General features: G+C 41.8%; 1 protein-coding gene across 1 annotated transcript; it reads left to right on the top strand.

Annotated features, from left to right (window-relative positions):
- The first annotated feature begins 281 nt into the window (after positions 1 to 281).
- On the top strand, positions 282 to 25536 carry clvs2 (clavesin 2). Its single transcript, XM_021600391.2, has 5 exons — positions 282 to 2212; positions 2951 to 3125; positions 18935 to 19045; positions 19335 to 19555; positions 23313 to 25536. The coding sequence occupies exons 1-5, from the start codon at positions 1824 to 1826 to the stop codon at positions 23404 to 23406; spliced, it is 990 nt and encodes a 329-aa protein (XP_021456066.2). The 5' UTR covers positions 282 to 1823; the 3' UTR covers positions 23407 to 25536.
- Positions 25537 to 27119: the final 1583 nt, after the last annotated feature.

The following is a 27119-nucleotide window of genomic DNA, read 5'->3' as shown; positions in this document are numbered from 1 at the left end:
GAATAGACGTTGAAATGACGTCTGTGCCCAGTGGGAGGTTTACGCATCATTGTAAGGGCTCAAATCAGCAGCCACGAAGCGGATGTTAGCTAAAACAATCACATTGGACCTCTGTCAACTAAGCCACGGGGTCCCTGTGTGTGTGTGTGTGTGTGTGCGTGCGTGCGTGCGTGCAACTGTGCGCATGTCAAAGTCTTCCTCATCAGTGTTCACCGTTGATTTTCGCTCTCAGAGCTTGGCAGAATGTGGGCAACCGTGTAGCACATCTTGTGATACATTTTTTTTGTCCAGGGGGAGAGAGCAACAAACGCAACAAATGTTGGACCGGACAGGTTGGTGTATTCAGTTCAGCGGGCACCACAAGACAATGAATTTGCCTTATTGAAACAAAGGCCATGTCGGGATGTTCCTGCAATCAGTTAAATATATCTATCAAACCAATTGTGTCGTCTATTTGTAGCAACATTGTACGCATTTTGATGCGAAGTGTAACAATAATGAAACAACCTGGGGAAAAGTAATCAATGTAAGAGTTTTGTATATTTTTTTCACCCGACTTTTCGTTGATTTCACGTTGAATTCGCGTTAGTTGAGGGAACATGTAAAGAGAAAGACAATTAACCAATAAGTCATAAGGACACTTATTTTTCCGTTCTAATTGTAGGCCATAGCCATATGAAAATGTATAGCCTCATGCAGATTTGGTCCCCCAATGCAAATGCTAAATGGCATCAACATGATGGGACTGCATAGGTTGGCGGTCGTTTCAAAAATGTATTTCATAAGCGACAGCACCAGAACAGCCTGAAATAAAATGAATAATGCACGCCACACAAAATTATGAGAGACAGATTGAGACGAGGATAGAGTAGAAATCAGCATAAATTCGGATGTAAAATCAGAGTGAGGAGCCCATATGCGGTCTGGTAGCAGCCAGTGAGCAGGTGTTTGGGTGCGATGAATAGAGAGAGGAGAGTGGGTGATTCTCCCCCCTCCACCATGTGATGACGGTCAGACTGACTGTATCACCGGAGCGATGGTTTTAGTCACTTTCAACAGCAACTAAACGGCAACAGTAGCACTTGACGTAAAGCCTCCACCACAGAACCGGAGCAGCACGGCGCTCAGAACAACGGGACATGAAGTTGGTCCCACATCCAAACAATTTTGGTACCAAACACACAGAATGGAAATAGACTGCAGGTTGGATGGAGTGAGGATGTCGACGGAATATGTCGCCTTGATTCTTCGACTGTAATTTCTAGCAGTCGGTGACAGCATCTCTCTGATTTTGAATTTAAATGCTTTCGGTAAGGAGAGTTATGACAAGAGTTGCTGCAGGGTGCCGCATTGCCTGCCCGCTTGGATAGTGTAACGCTTTTATGGTAATTGTATTAATGGCATTTTGGGTGGGGATGGACGATAATGGCTGTCTTGCAATTGTGTGCTTAGGCTTTCAACATAGCCAGCAACATATTTAGACCTATTTGGGAAGTCAGCCACAGCCAGTGTTGTGACTGAATTGAGAGCTACAAATGTCGACGTATGAAAATAAACTTGGAAACAGAAGTCAAATGTACGGTACAGGTGGAAACCAAATGGAGCTGTCCAAAAAGTGAACACAGTCAATGTTGCTAGCACCTTCCATCATACTCAGGGAAGCAGGACGATATCTGAAGTCAGGCTTTGATTTTAGGGTCCTGGTTGAGAAGGTCCAATAGACCTGTACGTGACGCATTCATTGTTGGCGACTTTTTGGCTCTATCTACGGTAACATTTTTACCTACCATTCAAAATTGGCCGTGGACGTTGAAGCAAGAACGATGACTCACTTACAATCCGGTTTGTCCCCAGAAACACTGGAGAAAGCCAAGGTGGAGTTAAAGGAGAACCCCGACACTGCACATCAGGACATTCAGGAGGTGAGGGACATGATTATCACGCGCCCAGACATTGGCTTTCTTAGGACAGACGATGCTTTCATCCTACGCTTTCTCCGAGCTCGGAAATTTAACCATTTCGAGGCGTTCCGCCTCTTGGCCCAGTATTTTGAGTATCGTCAGCAAAATCTGGATATGTTCAAAAACCTAATAGCAACCGATCCAGGCATCAAGCAAGCTCTCAAAGACGGATTTCCGGGGGTGTTGACCAACTTGGACAGATATGGCAGGAAAATACTGATTCTCTTCGCTGCTAACTGGGACCAGAGCAGGTAATGTCCGTCTGATATTAGGGAGCTGTCTTTTCAGAACTACTCTAACACCACTTGACAGTTTGCTTGCTGTCGACCCTCTATTTATTTTTCACAAATCTGTGTTATTGGATTTGTTAGAGCCTAGTCTTATGAACATAATCGAAACATAATCCCCACAAACTGAACTATGAACCCAAAGGCAATCCCTGTCAGTTTCATGGATGTAGGCCAGGAAATTAGAAAACTTTAGGCTGCACAGGCCAGTAGAAATGATATCATCACCCCACTAGTGAATGTTGAATTTAAGGACTAAATCAGATACAGTCAAATTACTATATTGCAGAGATTTGACTTTAGGGGCCCACTCATGTGATCTCCATAGTCACAATGACAATTACATGAGTCATTTAAAACAGCCTTTTCAGACCTCATGCAATAGCAGGATGTGATGAACAAGCTAAATGCCATCAGGAATGGCCATTAACTTAATCAATAACAGCACTCACACAAGTCAAATTGTCTCTCCAATCTGATTCTTTGTATTACTCTCCTGAATGAAAATGGGAGAGTCACTTTCTGTATATAATGCCAAACAAGGGTATGCTGGTTACATTTCATTTTAACTGGAATTACAGTACTAAGATTATTTGGTACATTTGTTATTACGTAATAATTACACAATAATCACTTAATCACTACATTGTCTTATTTTTGTAATCTAGGCTACTCCTCTAATGCTTTTTCTCACATCTATAGGTATACATTTGTGGACATACTTCGAGCTATCCTGTTGTCGCTGGAGTCCATGATAGAAGACCCAGAGCTACAGGTGAATGGATTTGTCCTGATCATCGACTGGAGCAACTTCACATTCAAGCAAGCCTCCAAACTAACACCGAGTATGCTGAGACTGGCCATAGAAGGTCTACAGGTAAGTCTCAACATTTCTCGAACCTTTCTCATTGCTGGGCTCCACATCACTCAGATGAAGTTCTTAGCTACTTTTGACACTTGTCTCCCATTTACTGAGATTACCCAGATCACTCCTAATTCACATGGGGTTTGCTACATTTAATCATCTTAGTCAAGCCTGCCACAGGGATCTTGTCCTCCTGGGATTTTGAATACAGCAGACACTTGTCAGGTGCTGCATTTTTTAAGTGCAGATCTCCGTTGTTCTTACGGAAGTATAGCACTACTGTTGCAAGTTTATATGCGTTGAGCATTAGAGACAGGCTCTATTTCAACCCGCTTACCACACATGGTCCTGCATACCTACTGGAGAAGGTCGAAAACATCTCGAAATCTTCATGAGAAACTGTTTCGGATCAACTATCTTATCAATCTCTTGGTTATGTGACAAACTGTTTAAATGTAAAAGCACTTTCACTCGATAATCACTCTTCTGTACTCTCAGAAACGACATTACAATCAAAGACTTCCATAAGAAGTAAATAATGATATTCATATTTTGATTGCCGGCAGTGTAGGCCTGTGATAGAGACAGCATTCCTTTGACCCTGTTCAATCACTTCTAATGGAAGATAAAAACATACAATATCTCTGGCCAAGTGCATCTTTGGTAGCTGGCCAACTAAAATATAAATATGATGTGTAGCCTAAGCCTATAGCCTAATAACAACATGCATACAGACATTTTTTCTGAACGTCCTTGTGAATGTCAGCCAATTCCTCTTGTAACCCATTATTCAAATTCCAGTGTATGACAAGTTTAGATAGGCTAACCGTGCAGCTGTGTATAATGTACCATGTAGAGCATAGGCAGTTACCATCAGAGAGGTTTGTTGACTGAATATCAACGGAGGACCATGACGAGGCCGTTGCACATTCCGTTGCTTCTCCAGACACAGAATAGACTGTGAATAATTGATCACTGCTATTAGTATCTCAGTCTCCCAATGTGCCCGCTACCAAATCATGTGGGAACACACTTGAATGGGAAACAAAAGAAAACACACAGAAACATTGTATAACTAATGGAATCAGCCACATTTTCCTCAGTCGGAGACTGAAAAGCCCCAACTGAATCTGTTTCCATTCGATCGAGTTTATACTTTATCTACAGTCATTCATATATGTTCATCAGCTCTACAATAGTAGGTACTTCATAAGGTATATAGGATATTATTACATGGTATGGTATACCACTATGGATTTTCCACCTCAGACACCATGTGACCCCTCTCCTCATAATGCTAACGCCAGAGAGAAAAGCTTCTCTTATTGTAATCAATAGTGGTGACATCCTATCTGTGAGCCCACTTGACACTGAGCACTGCGACTATCTCTGGGTGTTGCGGCCCCCTGGTGGGTTTTGTAATGACATTAAGGGTCTCATGTGTGTGCCAGCACACCTCATGTGTCACTATGCCTGTCATTAAGGGCAGAAGCACTTTCAACATAAGGGTTTCACCCTCAGCTGAGGTTAACACTCGTTGCCTGTATGGTTATTGATTTTTGAAAATACCAAGACATGTCAAGATGTTTTTTTTTTATATTATGTTGTGAAGGACATGTAGTAGCTGATGATCTATCCATCTTACATATCATTGGTACTTGTACCAGGTGCAGCTCACTGTTCGCTGCCCACCAGTGTGTGTGTGTGTGTGTGTGTGTGTGTGTGTGTGTGTGTGTGTTGCTATGTGTGTGTATTTGCCTGCGTGTGTGCGTACATGTGTGATCTTCAGGATCTTGGTTCAGGTTGTTTATCATTTCCTGCCAGTACATTTGTTATTGCACTTGGGTGGTGTGTTCAGAATACCATGAAGAATTTCAATACTACTGACAACAATGAAAACCGTTTAACATTACTACTGGCAACAATAACAACACTCTGCTGGCAGTTTTTTTTACAGAGACTTTGGAATATTCTGAGGCTGAACAGAAAAATGGAAATTCAAAGAAAATGTGAAGATAGCCCATAAGGATATTTCAACTGTGTGGTAATTGAGTTCCTTATTCCCGAAACTGACAGTCACATCTATTGTTGTTGGAATGGCTAATACAGAGAGCACAAACTCCAGTAGAGATTTCATTGCGTATTGGCAAAAGAGGCGAAAGAAATGAATACTTGTTCAGAGCGCAGATATTCTTGGCAAATCAATTCCAAGAAAAAAAAATGCTTGGAATGAGTAGAACACATCATGCTGGCCTTGGTTTCCCCAAGCTATACTTTGTTATCTCAGAGCCTCTGATGTTTCCTTTTGCTCCCTCTCTCTCTGTCTTACCGATGCCTTTTGTCCCTATCAGTCTAGAGAAATAACTTGTGTTCAGCAGCCAATCACAACAGACCAGTCCTCCCCATCCCACCCCACACTGAGTTTCCGTGGCAACCTATCCATCCGCCATGCTATGTACTCTCCAGATGGGTTGTGCTGCTAGATGAGAGAAAAACACTTCTGCCATTCTCCCTCGGTGTGGGTGATGATGTGTACATTGTTTCTGTGGGTTTTAGACAGAGTGGGGGATAATCTATTTTTCAACCTGTTTACATTAAAGGTTCAATGCAGCTGTTTTTTTATTTTTATATATCTCAATATCAAATCATATCTGGGTAACAATTAAGTAACTTAGTGTGATTGAGTTCAATTAAAATGGTTAAAAAGAAGGAAAAAAAATAGCTTTTTAGCAAATAGCAATTTCTGTCTGGGAGTGTGGAGGGGAAAATGAAAAACTAGCTGTTATTGGCAGAGAGGATTGGAACCGTCTTTCTGGTTGGTCAATTAACTAATTTACCACCTGGTGATGTCACGTTAGGCCAAAACTCAATCCCACCAAAACAGGTTGTCATTTCAGGCATTCTTTTCAAACAGCTCTTACACTAAAATGACATCATCATTTTCACAATTTCACAGTATTATTCAAACCGCATAGTGTGCAAATATATATAACACACAGGGAAATCAAGTTTTTGACTGCACTGAGCCTTTAACCTAATTCTGCAGATGTAGGGCTGTAGTCAGTCCCTCTGTCGATTTGGCCTGTTTCTCCATAATTATGTAACATGGTGCAATGGTGCTAATTCACATCTTAAAAGGTGACAGCTTATAACCATTTAGCCAGGCTCAATCCATCAGTTTTAATTATACGTGAGGGCAACACATTTTTCAAAAGCTCTTGTGCAACAAGATTTAATGTGGCCAAATTCTCATTACTTTTAATAATGATAGTAGGACATTGTCAGTGAAATAATTGGAACTGCGAGAGGTTCATGCTTGGAGCTTTCTTCAGAGCTCAGTTTATTAACACTCTATAAAGTATTCATACCGCACTGACATTTCTTTCTAATACGTAGAAAGATGAATTTCACAAATGTGGTTTTTTTCCTGCATATGGCTAATAGACTTGTTTCAGTAGCAGCAGACAAGGCTGTTTTGTGCATTGAGGCCCTACATTATATGCTGTTCTGTCTGAGGCTTGGGATTAGCAAAGTACTTTTGTGAAGTGATGTAGTATAAATAGGTTTTATGGCTTTATGCTTGAGAATGAAAGTGCTGGATAATTTGATGGACTATTTTGACCACACGGTTTATTCGAGTTTTTGGTTTGTTGTTGCTGGGATTTAACTTGGGCTTTGCCTGATCTTTGAATGCCCTTGAGACTTGTTCGATTTATAACAATATGTTATCTCTGTATGTGTCTTCTCCCCTTGTTATCTAACATCCATATCCCTCGGACTGCATATCTCTTAGCTGTACCAGTCAGAGTCTCTCTTCTACATACTGTAGCTAGTGTGCACATTATGTGTAGGTAGTACTGCAGGGAGAAAAACCTTTTCCTAGACAAAGGTTTCTTACAATCCACCCAGAAAAAGAAAGAAGACACGTTTTTGTATTGGTCAGTATCCTTTAGCCAACTCAGTGTTTCTGTATTGTTTGGATGGGAGCTATGAAGGTTTGATTCATCCATGGGCAGTAATGTCATTACAGATCGATAAAATACCCACTGAGCTTTGAAGGGGTTAACACAAAGTGTCCGTCCTTTTCTACTGAAGTGGTGAAAAGGCCAGCAGAAAGAAGAACACTGACCGGATCCTAATGCCATTCTATGAATACCTCATTGAGCTCTGATGTACTGTATCCCATCGATTGCATGTTTTATTAGGCCCACCCACAGGATGGATGAGTTGAAAGCAGTACACCGCTCGACATGGTTCTCCAAGCTTGTCGATAACGTGGGGATCTTGCTCTATTGTATTTATGTCGTATGAATCCAGTCATGAACTAGAGCCTTTTCCAATGTGTTTATCCCCACAGTCAAAGTATCCCCAAAATCTGTGAAAAATGGATTTTACCCTCCCTCAGTCAAGTCTGGACTTTTATCGAGGGCAAGAAGTCTGTATAATATTCACAGATTTGCTCCGTTAACACATTTAGTGTGATTCAGAAGAAGAGAACCTTTCCTCATGAGAGGTCAGGGATTATTCAATGCTGTGATCAACAGTGCATTACACACTTGTAACAAGTCCAAACAAAGTACTCCCTCCATCTGGCTGTCTGACTGTGAATCTCCCATCTGGATGTTCAGCTCCACTGGCTCCTATCCCACAGCCCCATCCAGGAGACTCTCGGCTGGCTGAGGAAACAGCAGCAGACATACCTGGGACCAAGGCAGAGGAAAACAAATTCTTAGTCTGCTTGCCTCAGATTCCGATTCACTCTGGAGTTGTGTTGTTGTTTCTCCTGCAGCAGAACTGTGCTGGTCTGGTCTGCAACAGGATTGGACGATCCAATGAGTGGAGCTTCACCACTCACTCGCACTGCTAAGTAAAGCAGGCCGTATCTGGCTTGTGAAGATAAAGTGTCTCCTGTTATTGACGTGACCTATCGTTTTTGACTGTGTCTCTCTTCTGTCTCTCCTTTCTCCTCTCTAATTACCACGGCTGAATGTGTTAATTCCAGGGTGTATCTCTTCAAAGAAAACAGAGAATGTGCAATGGTGTTGTCATTTTAAATGTACTTAATGTGGCTCTCAATCAAAAGCCTTCCCAGAGGATAATGCTGCTGCTTACTGTAATCTGCTTTTAAACTAGTGCACACGAAGAGGCCTGATTCCAGTGAAGAGATAACAAAGTAGCATCTTCACTTCAGGCTACGTTTCCTTTTTAAAAAGGGCTCTGCTATATGTACGTATTATTTTTTCATTTTCACCGCAGGATGAGTTCACTCATCCTTTATCAATGACTCCTGACAGGAGCAGAGCAGAATTTAGAGAGCTCGTCAAGCCAGGAAAAGATGGGCTCATCAGCTTCTAAAAAAAGAACGGGGAGACATGAGAGCCGCATGCCATAATGTTCAACATCGACACTAGTGGAAGAAGCCCAGATTGAAAATTCAAATAATATTTACTTACATATTATAGGCTATCAGTGGCGTTTTTAGCATGTAAATCTTGTTTTTTGGGGGGGCTCAAAACAGGTGGGGCTCTGCCAAGATCAAATGATAGTCACTGTTGTAATCGGATTATCAGCATGTTTTGGTAGACAAATAACATGTCATCAGTGTATACCGTTGACTCCTTGTGGAACAACACAGTTTGTAAGCTCCTCATTCTGGGATGTTGCCAGTATGTGTTCGTCAGTGTTCACTGATGAGTTTGACAGCTTGGCTTTATAGGCTTCTATTGCCATAAATGGCTCTTTGCAATGCAAGGGAATGTCCCATCAACAATCGATGCCTGGTTAGATGGACTCCCCTTGAACCTCAGCTCTAGTCTCTAGCTTTAGTTGCTTGGGAAAATCTGCGATGTAACATCAGGAAAATTCTAGATATCCAACAAAAGGACATCAGGAGGCTAAGCTGTGACATCACAGCCACCAAGAGATCAAAGCAATGACATGTGTCTATTAACTAATATGTCCAAACATAAGCTAATAAGCTAATAAATCAATTTAAATGATCTTGTGATAAAAGAGCTTTGGAGCCATGCAAAATGGCCCATGTACGCCAATATCCATCTGTTCATGTTCCTCACTGCTGGCCTCAGATGATGTTTGGATGTCATCTGCCTTTTTAGCTCATCAGATTCAAGTTTTAACCTATAGGAGTCTAAGCCCTGTCTGAACCAGGGGAAGATGTTTCTACTAATCAATAATGAATTGTTTTAAGAAAGTCATACCAAGGATCATTTAGCTATTTGATTAAGAATTTTAAGACCCCTTGAAGTATAAAAAATTTTTAAAAAAAATGTATTTGATAAAAAAAATATTTTGGACCTTACTGCAATTAGCCCATACAATCGCATTGAATAACAGATTCACTACATGGAACAACAGATATGAAATAACACATATGGAATCATGTAGTAACCAAAGAAGTGTTAAATATACACTACCGTTCAAAAGTTTGGGGTCACATAGAAATGTTCTTGTTTCTGTCCATTAAAATAACACCAAATTGATCAGAAATACAGTGTAGATATGGTTAAAGTTGTAAATGACTATTGGTTTTTTAAAATGTAATATCTACATAGGCGTACAGAGGCCCAATATCAGCAACCATCACTCCTGTGTTCCAATAGCATGTTGTGTTAGCTAATTCAAGTTTTAAAAGGCTAATTGATCATTAGAAAACACTTTTGCAATTATGTTAGCACAGCTGAAAACTGTTGTTTAAAAAAGCAATAAAACTGGCCTTCTTTGGAATAGTTGAGTATCTGGAGCATCAGTATTTGTGGGTTCAATTACAGGCTCAAAATGTTCAGAAACAAAGACCTTTCTTCTGAGACTCGTCAGTCTATTCTTGTTCTGAGAAATGAAGGCTATTCCATGCAAGAAATTGTCTAGAAACCAAAGATCTTGTACAATGCTGTATACTACTCCCTTCACAGAACAGCGCAAACTGGCTCTAACCAGGATAGAAAGAGGAGTTGCTCAACTGAGCAAGAGGACACGTACATTAGAGTGTCTAGTTTGAGAAACAGACGCCTCACAAGTCCTCAACTGGCAGCTTCAATAAATACAGTGCCTTGCGAAAGTATTCGGCCCCCTTGAACTTTGCGACCTTTTGCCACATTTCAGGCTTCAAACATAAAGATATAAAACTGTATTTTTTGTGAAGAATCAACAACAAGTGGGACACAATCATGAAGTGGAACGACATTTATTGGATATTTCAAACTTTTTTAACAAATCAAAAACTGAAAAATTGGGCGTGCAAAATTATTCAGCCCCCTTAAGTTAATACTTTGTAGCGCCACCTTTTGCTGCGATTACAGCTGTAAGTCGCTTGGGGTATGTCTCTATCAGTTTTGCACATCGAGAGACTGACATTTTTTCCCATTCCTCCTTGCAAAACAGCTCGAGCTCAGTGAGGTTGGATGGAGAGCATTTGTGAACAGCAGTTTTCAGTTCTTTCCACAGATTCTCAATTGGATTCAGGTCTGGACTTTGACTTGGCCATTCTAACACCTGGATATGTTTATTTTTGAACCATTCCATTGTAGATTTTGCTTTATGTTTTGGATCATTGTCTTGTTGGAAGACAAATCTCCGTCCCAGTCTCAGGTCCTTTGCAGGCTCCATCAGGTTTTCTTCCAGAATGGTCCTGTATTTGGCTCCATCCATCTTCCCATCAATTTTAACCATCTTCCCTGTCCCTGCTGAAGAAAAGCAGGCCCAAACCATGATGCTGCCACCACCATGTTTGACAGTGGGGATGGTGTGTTCAGCTGTGTTGCTTTTACGTCAAACATAACGTTTTGCATTGTTGCCAAAAAGTTCAATTTTGGTTTCATCTGACCAGAGCACCTTCTTCCACATGTTTGGTGTGTCTCCCAGGTGGCTTGTGGCAAACTTTAAACAACACTTTTTATGGATATCTTTAAGAAATGGCTTTCTTCTTGCCACTCTTCCATAAAGGCCAGATTTGTGCAATATACGACTGATTGTTGTCCTATGGACAGAGTCTCCCCACCTCAGCTGTAGATCTCTGCAGTTCATCCAGAGTGATCATGGGCCTCTTGGCTGCATCTCTGATCAGTATTCTCCTTGTATGAGCTGAAAGTTTAGAGGGACGGCCAGGTCTTGGTAGATTTGCAGTGGTCTGATACTCCTTCCATTTCAATATTATCGCTTGCACAGTGCTCCTTGGAATGTTTAAAACTTGGGAAATCTTTTTGTATCCAAATCCGGCTTTAAACTTCTTCACAACAGTATCTCGGACCTGCCTGGTGTGTTCCTTGTTCTTCATGATGCTCTCTGCGCTTTTAACGGACCTCTGAGACTATCACAGTGCAGGTGCATTTATACGGAGACTTGATTACACACAGGTGGATTGTATTTTATCATCATTAGTCATTTAGGTCAACATTGGGTCATTCAGAGATCCTCACTGAACTTCTGGAGAGAGTTTGCTGCACTGAAAGTAAAGGGGCTGAATAATTTTGCACGCCCAATTTTTCAGTTTTTGATTTGTTAAAAAAGTTTGAAATATCCAATAAATGTCGTTCCATTTCATGATTGTGTCCCACTTGTTGTTGATTCTTCACAAAAAAATACAGTTTTATATCTTTATGTTTGAAGCCTGAAATGTGGCAAAAGGTCGCAAAGTTCAAGGGGGCCGAATACTTTCGCAAGGCACTGTAGTACCCGCAAAAAAACAGTCTCAACGTCAACAATGAAGAGGTGACTCCGGGATGCTGGCCTTCTTGGCAGAGTTGCAAAGAAAAAGCCATATCTCAGACTGGCCAATATAAAGAAAAGATTAAGATGGGCAAAATAACACAGACAGTGGACATAGGAAGATTGGAAATAAGTGTAATAAGTGTAACAGACAAATCTAAGTTTGACGTGTTCGAATCATAAAGAAGAACAATCTGCAGAAGAAATTAAAAGATGCTGGAGGAGTGCTTGATGCCATCTGTCAAGCATGGTGAAGGCGATGTGATGGTCGGGGGTTGCTTTGGTGGTGGTGAAGTGGGAGATTTGTACAGGGTAAAAGGGATCTTGAAGAAGGAAGGCTATCACTCCATTTTGCAATGCTATGCCATACCCTGTGGACGGCGCTTAATTTAATTGGAGCCAATTTCCTCCTACAACAGGACAATGACCCAAAGCACAGCTCCAAACTAGGCAAGAACTATTTAGGGAAGAAGCAGTCAGCTGGTATGCTGTCTATAATGGAGTGGCCAGCACAGTCACTAGATCTCAACACTATTGAGCTGTTGTGGGAGCAGCTTGACCGTATGGTACGTAAGAAGTGCCCATCAAGTCAATCCAGCTTGTGGGAGGTGCTTCAGGAAGCATGGGGCGAAATCTCTTCAGATTACCTCAACAAATTGACAACTAGAATGCCAAAGGTCTACAAGGCTGTAATTGCTGCAAATGGAGGATTATTTGAAGAAAGCAAAGACACAATTATTATTTCAATTAAAAGTAATTATTTCTAACCTTGTCAACGTCTTGACTATATTTCCTATTCATTTTGCAACCCAATTCGTGTATGTTTTCATGGAAAACAATTTCTGAGGCTGGTAAAGAACTTATCCTTTCTGTGGTAGTCCTCATGAAAGCCAGTTTCATCATTGCCCTTGATGGTTTTTGAAGAAACTTTCAGAGTTCTTGACATTTTCCGTATACCTTGTCACAACACAACTGATTGGCTCATTAAGGAAGAAAATAAATTCCTCAATTGAAACTTTTAAAAAGGCACACCTGTTAATTGAAATTAATTCCTGGTGACTACTTTATGAAGCTGGTTGAGAGAATGCCAAGAGTATGCAAAGCTGTCATCAAGGCAAAGGGTGTCTACTTTGAAGAATCTCAGGTGTAATATATATTTTGTTTTGTTTATTTTGATTTGTTTAACACTTTTTTGGTTACTACTTGATTCCATATGTGTTATTTCGTAGTTTTGATGTCTTCACTATTATTCTACAATGTAGAAAATAGTAAAAATAAAGAAAAACCCTTGAATGAGTAGGTGTGTCCGAACTTTCGACTGGTACTGTACATGTTTGTGAGAGTCTCACCTTTCCACAGAGGGGTCATATTAGTTTGCAGCCCAAACTGTTTGGATGCTACAGACAGAAGTTGGCAGATTGCCTGTACCGACTTCAGCCAATTCTCCAGAAGCTTGTGGTGGTCATAGAGCAAAACGGAGAATACCATCGTGTTTGGGAGAGTCTCATCTTTTTCGAGGGGCCATAATAGTTTTGTAGGCCAAACTGTTAGGATGCTACAGACAATCTTGTGAGAAGACCGATTTTCGGGATGTCTCATAGTCTGACAAACACCTCTCTAGCTCTGTCACCTTTCACCGCAGATGCGGAAGTGCGACGTCGGCAGATGTGGTGGATTGAGACGCATCCAATGCAGATATCTCTAGCTTAAACTGATGGATGTTTAGGGGATGTTTTTTTATTATGCCAATTAGATTGCTACAGACCTATATCTATCCTACCCTACCTTTCTAAGGTCTTCGAAAGCCAAGTCAACAAACAAATTACCGACCACTTCGAATCCCACCGTACCTTTTCCGCTATGCAATCTGGTTTCAGAGCTGGTGATGGGTGCACCTCAGCCACACTCAAGGTCCTAAACGATATCATAACCGCCATCGATAAGAGACATTGCTGTGCAGCTGTCACAGTTGTTATGAGAAACGGACCAAGGTGCCGCGTGATTAGAGTTCCACATATTTTATTTAGTGAAACTTTAAACAAAACAATAAACAACCAACGCCCGTGAAGTAACGTAGTGCTACATGCACCTACACAAAACGATATCCCACAAAGCAGGTGGGAGAAAGGGCTTCCTAAATATAATCCCCAATTAGAGGCAACGATTACCAGCTGCCTCTATTTGGGAACCATACAACCCAGCCACATAGAAAATCAATGACTAGAACATCCCCCTTGTCACGCTCTGACCTAAACACCATAGAGAACCGAGGGCTTTCTATGGTCAGGGCATGACAGCAGCCGTATTCATCGACCTGGCCAAGGCTTTCGACTCGGTCAATCACCACATTGTTATTGGCAGACTCAACAGCCTTGGTTTTTCAAATGATTGCCTCGCCTGGTTCACCAACTACTTCTCTGATAGAGTTCAGGTTGTCAAATCGGAGGGCCTGTTGTCCGGACCTCTTGCAGTCTCTATGGGGTGCCACAGGGTTAAAGTCTCGGGCCGACTCTCTTCTCTGTATACATCAATGATGTCGCTCTCACTGCTGGTGATTCTCTGATTCACCTCTACGCAGACTACACCATTCTGTATACCTCTGGCCCTTCCTTGGACACTGTGTTAACTAACCTCCAGACGAGTTTCAATGCCATACAACTCTTATTCCGTGGCCTCCAACTGCTCTTAAATGCAAGAAGAACTAAGTGCATGCTCTTCAACCGATCACTGCCCGCACCTGCCCGCCCGTCCAGCATCACTACTCTGGACTGTTCTGACCTAGAATATGTGGACAATTACAAATAACTAGGTGTCTGGCAAGACAGTAAACTCTCCTTCCAGACTCACATTAAGCATCTCCAATCCAAAATTAAATCTAGAATCAACTTCCTATTTCGCAACAAAGCATCCTTCAATCATGCAGCCAAACATACACTCGTAAAACTGACCGTCCTACCGATTTTCGACTTTGGCGATGTCATCTATAAAATAGCCTCCAACACTCTACTCAACAAATTGGATGCAGTTTATCACAGTGCCATCCATTTTGTCACCAAAGCCCCATATATTACCCACCACTGTGACCTGTACGCTCTCATTGGCTGGCCATCGCTTCATACTCGTCGCCAGGTCCAGGTCATCTACAAGTCTCTGATAGGCAAAGTCCCTCCTTATCTCAGCTCACTGGTCACGATAGCAGCACCCACCCGTAGCACGCACTCCAGCAGGTATATCTCACTGGTCACCCTCAAAGCCAATTCCTCCTTTGGCCGCCTCTCTTTCCAATTCTCTGCTGCCAATGACTGGAACGAACTGCAAAAATCTCTGAAGCTGGAGACTCTTACCTCCCTCCCTAGCTTTAACCTCTCTGGGATATGCCTCGCCAACAGCCAGTGAAATTACAGGGCGCGAAATTCAAAACAACAGAAAAACACAGCCATTTTTCCAGCCAAAGAGAGGAGTCACAAAAAACAGAAATAGAGATAAAATGAATCACTAACCTTTGATGATCTTCATCAGATGACACTCATAGGATTTCATGTTACACAATACATGTATGTTTTGTTTGATAAAGTTCATATTTATATCCAAAAATCACAGTTTACATTGGCTCGTTATGTTCAGTAGTTCCAAAACATCCGGTGATTTTGCAGAGAGCCACATCAATTTACAGAAACATTGATAAAAGATACAACTGTTATGCATGGAATTTTAGATCCACTTCTCCTTAATGCAACCGCTGTGTCAGATTTCAAAAAAACTTTACGGAAAAAGTACACCATGCAATAATCTGAGTACAGCGCTCAGACATCAAAACAAGCCAAACAGATACCGCCATGTTGTGGAGTCAACAGAGGTCAGAAATTGCATTATAAATATTCACTTACCTTTGATGATCTTCATCAGAATGCACTCCCAGGAATCCCAGTTCGACAATAAATGTTTGTTTTGTTCGATAAATTCTATTATTTATGTCCAAATACCTCCTTTTTGTTTAGTACACAATCCAAACTCACGAGGCGCGGGCAAGTCCAGGCGAAAGTTCAGACGAAAAGTCATATTACAGTTCGTAGAAACATGTCAAACAAAGTATAGAATCAATCTTTAGGATGTTTTTATAAAAAATCTTCAATAATGTTTCAACCGGAAAATTCCTCTGTCTGTAGAAATGCAATGGAATGCAGCTAACTCTAACGTGAGCGCGTGTGATCAGCTCATGGCACACTGCCAGACCCCTGACTCAATCAGCTCTCATTCCCCCTTCTTCACAGTAGAAGCATCAAACAACGTTCTAAAGACTGTGGACATCTAGTGGAAGCCTTAGGAAGTGCAATATGACCCCATAGACACTGTATATTCGATAGGCAATGACTTGAAAAACTACAAACCTCAGATTTCCCACTTCCTGGTTGGATTTTTTCTCAGGTTTTTGCCTGCCATATGAGTTCTGTTATACTCACATACATCATTCAAACAGTTTTAGAAACTTTAGAGTGTTTTCTATCCAAATATACTAATACTATGGATATATTAGCAACTGGGCCTGAGTAGCAGGTAGTTTACTCTGGGCACCTTATTCATCCAAGCTACTCAATACTGCCCCCCAGTCCCAAAGAAGTTAAGCACCAGCTGTCAGAGCAGCTCACAGATCACTGCACCTGTACATAGCTCATCTGTAATTAGCCCATCCAATCTACCTCATCCCCATACTGTATTTATTTATTTATCTTGCTCCTTTGCACCCCAGTATCTCTACTTGCACATTCGTCTTCTGTACATCCTACCATTCCAGTGTTTAATTGCTATATTGTAATTACTTCACCCCCACAACCTATTTATTGCCTTACCTTTCTTTTCCTACCTCATTTGCACATGCTGTATATAGATTTTTCTACTGTATTTTTGACTGTATGTTTGTTTATTCCATGTGTAACTGTGTTGTTGTATGTGTCAAACTGCTTTGCTTTATCTTGGCCAGGTCGCAGTTTCAGATGAGAACTTGTTCTCCACTAGCCTACCTGGTTAAATAAAGGTGAAAAAAAAAGATTCCCAGGTATGCGGACATCCATCTTAGGTGGCTAATGTCACTTGAAACGGATCAGCTGAAAAAAGCAGATGACATCCAAACGTCTGAGACCAACAGCATGGAACATGAACAGATGATCACAGTTGAGCTTCATGCTCTCACATTTTTGGAGGTTGTCCTCCCCAAATTAAGCAGCAGCAGAAGTATCTTGTAGTTTGAATAAATAAATACATGATAGCAGAGGTGGTTTCTATTCTTCCCCCTTCCTCACTTTATCGACATCACACTAGGGGTACAGATCAATCCACTTCCACTACCAACAACCAGAGGAGGAAGACAGAGCGTCCATCATGTATTCTGATTTGTGTTTCATGTATAATGCATCCAAGTCAAAGCTGTCGGATGGATCACAAAGCAAGAGGGACAAATATTAGGCAGGCTGATGCTGCTCTCAGGAACATACATGCTGTGGCAGCCTGGGAGATTTGGCCGGGTGAGGCGACTCGGACCTCTGCCCTCTTCCTGTCCACTGTCAGCTGTCTCTGTTCGTTGGTGTCAGATCTTGTGCCAGAAAACTGTGAGCGGCTCCGCTGGTGCCAGACTCTGGACCGCCCAGTGTCCTTGCAGCCAGGCCAAGGGACGCTAACCCAGCTGTTCAGCATCACCATGGCGACAGAGGCTGTCCATTTCTGAGACGGAAAGCGGCCTTAAAGCTCAGTTCTGTCATCTTTGCCATCAAAGTACATGACTCTTTTCTCTCTCAGACACATGCTAGCCCCACTGAAGGTGATGACGAGTATCCTGAACAAACAATAGACTCTTAACACCCGTGTCCCTGTGATCACAGTACCTGTGTGTAAAAGGATTAAGGTGTAAGGATCCTTCTGTTCGGGTTTCCAGGACTACATGTGCACATGAAGCCATTACTGTCCTGTTTTTAAAAAAGAACAGCCATCTGCTTATCTGCAAACGTTCTAAAAATCCATCTGCATAGCCAAGAGGCAAGAGCTATCTCCCACGGCAAGAACACCCTCTGGCACTTCAACTTGTTGTCTGAAAGTGTGATAGAAAGAATTAGTATCCCCTGTATCTGTATTGTGATATGAGTTGATTGCCATGCTTAGTCAGTGGAGGTGTACGTTCTTGCTCGGTAGAAAGGTACAGCACGGCTTGCGTTAATGAAGAATTAACAGGGTGGGAGGGAAAAACTCCATAATGACAGTCATGTCTGTGATCTTAAATGTCGAGCCTGATGAATATCTATGAATAACGGACAGATTTAAGAGGGAGAGCTGCAGTAAGCTAGCGACACCATCATTAGCTAATTCGAATGATACAGGTCACCATTACACCGGTCTTAAACCTCAGTAAAGTCTTCAGAACAGATGGAAACCACACTTACATATGAAACTGAGGCATTACCAACTCGTTAAATGTTATGTGAGACTATTGAGTTTCCCCCAGGCTGTGTCACTAGGTTACATGGTGCACTCTGGGTGTTCCTCCTGTGTCCACCTCACAGACAGTCCCATAAATCATCAGATTACTCATTTACATAAATGTTTCCCCAGGGATCCAGTTCTGGTGCTCGCCAGCCAACCCTGTTATATCAGGATACAATCTCAGCATACTCCCTGTGTCCAAATTATGACATAGAGATTAGACCATTATGAGAATAGTGTCCAACCTATGAGAAATTCCCTGGCTGCCAGTCTCCAACCTGCATGGCAATGCAACATTGCCCAGAAGACAACAGCACTGAACAATTCAATGTTAATTCAGTGTACAGTAGCTAGTAAAATAAACGGACTGGGTGATTTTCGATGAGCAACATTAACATAAACCCAACATGAAAACCCATCAAGATGATGGAAAAGGGAATGGAAAAATCACTTAATGATGTTCAATTTACATTCTACATAACAATGTTTAACTCCACTCTCATTAAAACATACTCTCCTCTGACATACTGTAATTTGAATAGAATAAAATTAACAAAGCAAAATAGGATTAAGTTAGTAACCATACCAACAGGCAGAATAGTGAGTGTATTTGTGCTCTTTGTTGCCCACAGGACAGCTTCCCTGCCAGGTTCGGAGGAATCCATTTTGTGAACCAGCCGTGGTACATCCACGCCCTGTACACCGTCATACGCCCCTTTCTGAAGGACAAGACGAGAAAACGGGTAGGAGGAGAGTTTGTTGTTGAGGGAACATAATGAAAAATATTTTCGACAGAGACCACCGGGTCAACTGTGTTGCTGTACAGTATAACCAATGAATGTATTGTTCAACATCATTTATGGTAGCCTTCTGAAGAGCAGTGCTCATATAAACAGTGTTCAGGTCAGCTTTTCACAATGGTGAACCTATACTCTCTAACATACTGTAGACTTTTGCATGCTGTTAGATTGTATATGCTCATTTATCTATCGGTGTCAATGTTGTGTTGTTGTTTTGTCCATCCCTCTGCAGATCTTCATGCATGGGAACAACTTGAACAGCCTTCACCAGCTCATGCACCCTGAGATCCTGCCCTCTGAACTGGGTGGGATGATGCCCCCCTACGACATGGGCACCTGGGCCCGCACCCTTCTGGACCACGCCTATGACGAGGAGACTGAGTACTGCCCCGAGTCCTACACCCTGTCTGTCAAAGACCTTGAGAAAGACATGTCTCCTAAAACCATGAAGAGGTCCGTCTAGACTCATGTTATTCACGTGTGTCAATGTGATGTCTTCATACGAGATAAAAGTAGAGGTGTCTTCTAAGAAATGGACAAGTTACTCTGTCAGATATGTCATAGCTGATGCATTTTCTTCCAGGTATATCATAAAGTACAGTTGAAGTCGGAAGTTTGCATACACTTAGGTTGGAGTCATTAAAACTTGTTTTTCAACCACTCCACAAATTTCTTGTTAACAAACTAAAGTTTTGGCAAGTCGGTTAGGACATCTACTTTGTGCATGACACAAGTAATTTGTCCAACAATTGTTTACAGACAGATTATTTCACTGTATCACAGTTCCCGTGGGTCAGAAGTTAACATATACTAAGATGACTGTGTCTTTAAACAGCATGGAAAGTTCCAGAAAATTATATCATGGCTTTAGAAGCTTCTGATAGGCTAATTGACATCATTTGAGTCAATTGGAGGTGTACCTGTGGATGTATTTCAAGGCCTACCATCAAACTCAGTGCCTCTTTGCTTGACATCATGGGAAAATCAAAAGAAATCAGCCAAGACCTCGGAAAAACAATTGTAGATCTCCACAAGTCTGGTTCATCCTTGGGAGCAATTTCCAAATGCCTGAAAATACCACGTTCATCTGTACAAAAAATAGTATGCAAGTATAAACGCCATGGGACCATGCAGTCGTCATACTGCTCAGGAGGGAGACACGTTCTGTCTCCTAGAGATGAACGTACTTTGGTGTGAAAAGTGCAAATCAATCCCAGAACAACAGCAAAGGACCTTGTGAAGATGCTGGAGGAAACAAGTACACAAGTATCTATATCCACAGTAAAACGAGTCCTATATCGACATAACTTGAAAGGCTGCTCAGCATGGAAGAAGCCACTGCTCCAAAACCGTCATAAAAAAGCCAGACTACGCTTTGTAACTGCACATGGGGACAAAGATCATACTTTTTGTAAAAATGTCCTCTGGTCTGATGAAACAAAAATAGAACTGTTTGGCCATAATGACTATCGTTATGTTTGGAGGAAAAAAGGGTAGGCTTGCAAGCCGAAGAACACCATCCCGACCATGAAGCACAAGGATGGCAGCATCATGTTGTGGGGGTGCTTTGCTGCAGGAGGAACTGGTGCACTTCACAAAATAAATGGCATCATGAGGAAGGCAAATTATGTGGATATATTGAAGCAACATATCAAGACATCAGTCAGGAGGTTAAAGCTTGGTCGCAAATGGGTCTTCCAAATGGACAATGACCCCAAGCATACTTCCAAAGTTGTGGCAAAATGGCTTAAGGACAACAAAGTCAAGGTATTGGAGTGGCCATCACAAAGCCCTGACCTCATACCTATAGAAAATTTGTGGGCAGAACTGAAAAAGCGTGTGCGAGCAAGGAGTCCCACAAACCTGACTCAGTTCCACCAGCTCTGCCAGGAGGAATGGGCCAAAATTCACCCAACTTATTGTGGGAAGCTTGTGGAAGGCTACCCGAAATGTTTGACCCAAGTTAAACAATTTAAAGGCAATGCTACCAAATACTAATTGAGTGTATGTAAACTTCTGACCCACTGGGAACGTGATGAAAGAAATAAAAGCTGAAATAAATAATTATCTCTACTATTATTCTGACATTTCACATTCTTAAAATTAAGTGGTGATCCTAACTGACCTAAGACAGGGATTTTTTACTGGGATTAAATGTCAGGTATTGTGAAAAACTGAGGTGAAATGTATTTGCCTAAGGTGTATGTAAACCTCCGACTTCAACTGTATATGGCTCATGTAATAACCACAGAAATAGGGCAGATATTGGACGTAAATAGAGATTCGTAGACCTATAAAATACATGGAAAACACATGATTGACACGGGAGCACAGAGCACAAAAAAGATTCTGTTTTGTGTGTTGTGTACTGAAGGCCTCTCACCAACATTATTCAGTGGGGTAGCTCCTAGACATAATCATAGGAAATGGTATACTTGGATATTATAATATGTATTCACTATTCAAAATGCGAAACCTTTTCCGAGAAATCGATCTCAGTGTTTAATTTAGTGGTCTAGTTTCTGAAATCCTCCATAGCGGATAGTTTTGTACGTTTTATAGAAATAATAAATTAGGCATGGTGACATTAGTTTGCTTTAGTGACAGTCCCTTGTCTCGGTGAGTTTCTTCAGGGCTGTCTCTCTCCACTTACTGGCTCATGAAATGAGCATTAGGCAAAATAGATGAATATGATGCTCTGATCTGCACTCAATGGAGTGCGCCAGCTACCTTTTGGAGCATGAACAGAAGTGATGGAGTTTTACCTTCGGCAATAAGCTCAGTTCCAATCCTGCTGCCCCACACAACCCTCTGACTGAACTTGTACTTCCCCCATGCACAGCACAGTATCCTTAGTAAAAAAAATGTTTTGGTTCAGCAGATTTTTATCAGTGAAATGTACTGTGAATGACATTTCTGCTTACCAAGACAATACACTGACGCAGCAGTCGAAGCAATGAGAGATAAGGTACTGTATGGGATTTTCATTGATTCATGAAGGACATAAAAGCATTTAATAATGTATTTATTCCTATTGTTATCTAAGCCCTCTTTTACCCTGATCTGGCCTGTATCTGTGACAGAAGCATTTGATTGGTGTATCATAGCATCTTGGCGAGGGGCCTGATATATGGCGAACGTAATGCTGTAAATTACCTGCAGCCATATGATCTGAAGTGACTTATTTTAGTCAGTGACTTTCAGCTCCCCACTTTACGCTGCGATTTATACGCTCCACAAAGGTCAAGCCAACATTTGCCTTATCCATTAATTGATTAAAAAAAATGTCAAAATTGGTTATGAGTCACTGTTGGAGAACCATATGCTCTGAATGATGAGCCGCTGTATCATGGCCACCCCATAATGACACAGCCATACTGAACTGTATGACTGTGATGTGTCTGTGTGAGTGGTGGGCTGACTCCGAGGCAGATCTGTTTTAATTCACTGTTCACTGCTGCAGTGATTACATAGGTCCCTGGTAGCAGCAGTAGCTTTATGAACTTGTAAATGTTAAGCTCACTGAGGCTGACAGGATCCTACTAGTTACTATTCCAAAGGCCATTTGAGCCCCTGTGTAAATACTGTACAATCATCTCTTTTTTTTTGTTTGTGGGAGTTTTTTTTTGTTGCCACAGGTGATTGGTTGTTGAAGCACTGGTTGTTTTCTTAGTAATCCTCATCAGTCATATGAATGTTTATCCGTCACGGCAGACACAGGAGACCAACGTGTACCAGACGTCTGCATGACGAATGGTCGCTCCCGTTCCCCCAAAAGCAGCTTAGGTTTCTATTGGAGAAATACATCAGAAATAGGTTAGAGCAGTGTCTGAGGGTGACATTTTGTGATTAAATGACCTTTTCGGGCTCATGTACTATACAAGACAACAACATTTCTAGGGGAAGAGAATTTTTAATGTTTCGTTTGCACGTGTGTGTACGTTTTTGTGTTTTTGGGGTATTGCACGCGACCCGAGGCCTCCTTAAACAATTCATGCTGGGGGGATTTTGGGATGCATTTATGAAACCAATCGTCTATGACCTTGTGCGATTCCTTTGTGTGCTACCTGCTCTGCAGGATGCAAGGGTTCTCTGGTGCAAGCGCACCTTTTCATCCCACTCCCTTGTACTAGGTGAGAAGTCCTCAGTGATAGTGCTTCAATGAACACAGGCCTCTCTGATGCCAGTCATCTTTTATTCATATCCACAGGTCCCAGTCGGTGGTGGAGCCCGGAGTGCTTAAACGGCCAGAAAAAGTGAAGAGCGAGGAGGAGAACATGCAGCCGCTGCTCTCGCTGGACTAACGTACAGCGTGACAACACAAGCAGACCAGGAAACATCGCCCTCAGACAGAAAGACAGAGGGGAGACAATCCCCATGCTCCCTCCAACAACAAAAAAAGAACACAGAGACGTAACGATGCGAGGGAAGAGATCGGAGCATGAGGAGAACCTCTTCTGGCATCATAAAGACGAACAACGCCGGCATTTTGAGAGATATTTCTAAAAACAAAAAGGGAAGAGAAGCTAATGGCGGAGGTCCAAATGTTATTGTCAAGTGCCAATTCAAAACTGTAAATACACTTCCGATCTAAACACTAGGAGGATGGGGGAGTCATTGTGACAGGAAAACATGCAAAGACTGCTGTTAATATTCTGTATGTGCTTCTCGTGAAATATTTTGTGATAAAAGTGGTACCACAGGAGGTTGATGGGAAATCACGCTTAAAGGGGATTGAAAGCTGGGGGCTTTTGGTACAGTATTTAACATTTCCAAACCGGCAAGTGCAGCTCGGGATTTGTTCTAATAACGTTTTTATTTATTTATTTTTTATTTTACATTTAACCTTTATTTAACTAGGCAAGTCAGTTAAGAACATATTCTTATTTACAATGACGGCCTACCGGAGATCAGTGGGTTAACTGCCAGTAACCATGAAAACATGACAAATGTCTCATATTTTGAAATGATTTAGTATCAGCTATTGGTTCAGCTCAGAAGAGGTAACAGTGTTGTCACTGTGTCATGTGATTCCAAAAATGTGTTCCTGTTCAAGGATTATCTTGAAACGATCTGTTTCCATAGGAGATGTTGCCCACTACTGCACACACCTACTTGAAAATCAATTTAGATACACTATTTAAAATATATAGATATTATTATTATTAGAATACCTCATATCTTATTTTAGGATGCTGGAAGTTAAGATACAGTATAATGTATACATATGATATCAAGCTTTTGTGATGTCTGCAGGGGTACAGTCAGTTTATGCCACTGTGTGATCTTCCGTTGCTAGCTCCTTTGTTTCTCCCTGCATGGCGGTGAACCTCGAGGCAGTGTTCAGCTCTGGAGCCTCTGAGCCCTGACACAGTGCTGCCTTCCTGCTATGCCACTAACATGGATTCACTCTGGCGTGGCTGCCTGGCTGCCCAGAACTAGGCCAGACAGATCGACAGTCCTAATACCCAGTGATCACACGGTCCAGGCAATATCATCTCCAGCTCGATAACCGAGGAACTTATGCTCTCAGCTGCTGCAGACCCAGGAACCTCTTTGGTTTCTTTGGTTAAGGGAGGGCGCCGTTACAGCTTGTCAGTGTCACCCAGTCTGTCTGTAGTGACCATCAGGTAGCGATGTGTGAGAGGCGTTGCAATAACCCGATAGCTGAACAATGGTATTGTTGTCCGAAGCCTCATTGATCGGATGCTGCTGTCTGTGTGTTTCACCCAGGTTTAAAGTATTTCATGTTTTTATGTGATGTTCGTCAGTATTTGAAGGCATCCATGACTCGTTTGGCCTGTGCACTATTCAGATCATCCTACAATACAGGATGATGGTGCAACAACAGCAGCAGCTTTTTTGAGGCTGGAACACACGTTTGAGAAGTGAACATGTTAAGCATCTGTAATATTCTTCCGACTGTTTTCATGTATGCAGACTTGCCATTTCAACCAAAGCCCCCCTTTGACAAAACAACGTCTTTATTGTGTAATGCTTTACTTCATCCATGGCTTCAAGGTACAGTAACGACTTCTTATGACAGTTAATAATTGTTCATGAAATGAATGCATGTTATTGCTTCGAGTTAATCCTTTGGTTTCATGTTTCCATGTCAATTTGATTGTATATACTGTACACTATACTGTACACTACTGATCTGAATAGTGCACAGGCCAAAATAAATTTGCTTTTCTTTCAAAAACGAGGACATTTCTAAGTGACCCCAAACTTTTGAACGGTAGTGTACATGTAGGGACAGATAAGAGAGAAACTCAAATTAGAGGTCTCGTCAAATCACAGATTATTCAAAGCAGACGTGTTGGGAAGAGTGTTTAATGTTTAAATGTCCTTGAAAACAACTTGCTGAATTAAATTATGTAAATTAATCAAACATGAGCAACCAATAAATATGGACACACAGGTTGGTATCACTCTGCTCTCTTATTTACCTGTTTTGCACTATGTTTACGCCGAATGACTATCCTATAATGGAAAGCCATACTCCTGACTCACACCAATTCCAGCTTGGCAGTAAGGCATAAGAGTGTGGGCCAAACCGTGTCAAGACCAACGTTATGCTGAAGGATAAACTGACCTTGTATTTATGGGCACTTTTGTTAGACGGACCTCTGCTGTTGAAGTATGAGTTGCAGACCACTGAACGGGATACATTAGGATAACAGCAGGTAATTGAGAGACCTTCAAAGCATTCAGTAAGCAGGTCGCATTCAAATGAGAGCACCTCCACTAACCTCCACTAAACACGTGTATTGACAAATTTGCCGATGAATACATGAAAAGCTCTGAAAGATATCAAAAGCTGTGGGATCAGGGTAATTGGTCGGGTGGAAAATTACCCCCAGAATACCTCTAGGCCGTGTTTCAGCAAAATGCAAGCGGCTGGTGTCTGTGTAGAGAGCTAACATGAGGAATTGTCGCAGCAGAAGGATTTTTCCATCCTTGCCTATAAATCAAATCAATTGTATTGGTCAGATACACATATTTAGCAGAGGTTATTGCGGGTGTAGCGAAACACTTGTGTTCCTAGCTCCAACAGTGCAGTAGTATCTAACAGTGCGGTGGTATCTATAAACGGCAGTAGTATCTAACAGTGCGGTGGTATCTATAAACGGCAGTGGTATCTAACAGTGCGGTGGTATCTATAAACGGCAGTGGTATCTAACAACGATTCACAACAATACAAACAAATCTAAAAGTAAAATGATGGAATTAAGAAATATATAAATATTATATTGAGCAATGTCGGAGTGGCATTGACTAAAATACAGTAGAATAGAATAATTTATAAACATATGAGATGAGTAAAGCAGTATGTGAACATTATTTAAACATGATTAAAGTGGCCAGTGACTCCAAGTCTATGTATATAGGGCAGCACCCTCTAAGGTGCAGGGTTGTGGAAGCCGGCTAGTGATGGCTATTTAACAGTCTGATGGCCTTAAGATAGAAGCTGTTTTTCAGTCTCTCAGTCCCAGCTTTGATGCACCTGTACTGACCACGCCATCTGGATGATAGTGGGGTGAACAGGCTGTGGCTCGAGTGGTTAATGTCCTGGATTATTATTTTTCTTCTTCAGCCTTCCTGTGACATCGAATGGTGTAGGTGTCCTGGACGGCAGGTAGTTTGCCCCCGGTGATGCGTTGGGCAGACCGCACCACCCTCTGGAGAGACCTGCGGATGCGGGCGGTGCAGTTTCTGTACCAGGCGGTGATACAGCCCGACAGGATGCTCTCGATTATGTATCTGTAAAAGTTTGTCAGGGTGTTGGGTGACAAGACAAATTTCTTCAGCCTCCTGAGGTTGAGCCATACTGAGCCACCCTGGGTTTACTGCAGTGTGTGTGAAGAAGAGAACACACCTCAATCCCTTACTGAACACACACAGCAGCAAACCCATCAGCTTTTTGAATTATTCATTGAGAAAGCCATCGTTATTCCCTCCGACATGACCATCACGGTGCAGTCTGTTTGGCTAGTTGGTTCACCCAGTCAGA

This window comes from Oncorhynchus mykiss, chromosome 4 (genome assembly GCF_013265735.2).
Source record: "Oncorhynchus mykiss isolate Arlee chromosome 4, USDA_OmykA_1.1, whole genome shotgun sequence".
Taxonomy (NCBI): domain Eukaryota; kingdom Metazoa; phylum Chordata; class Actinopteri; order Salmoniformes; family Salmonidae; genus Oncorhynchus; species Oncorhynchus mykiss.
Note: the sequence above shows the minus strand (reverse complement) of the source record. Positions and strands in the feature narration are given on the sequence as shown.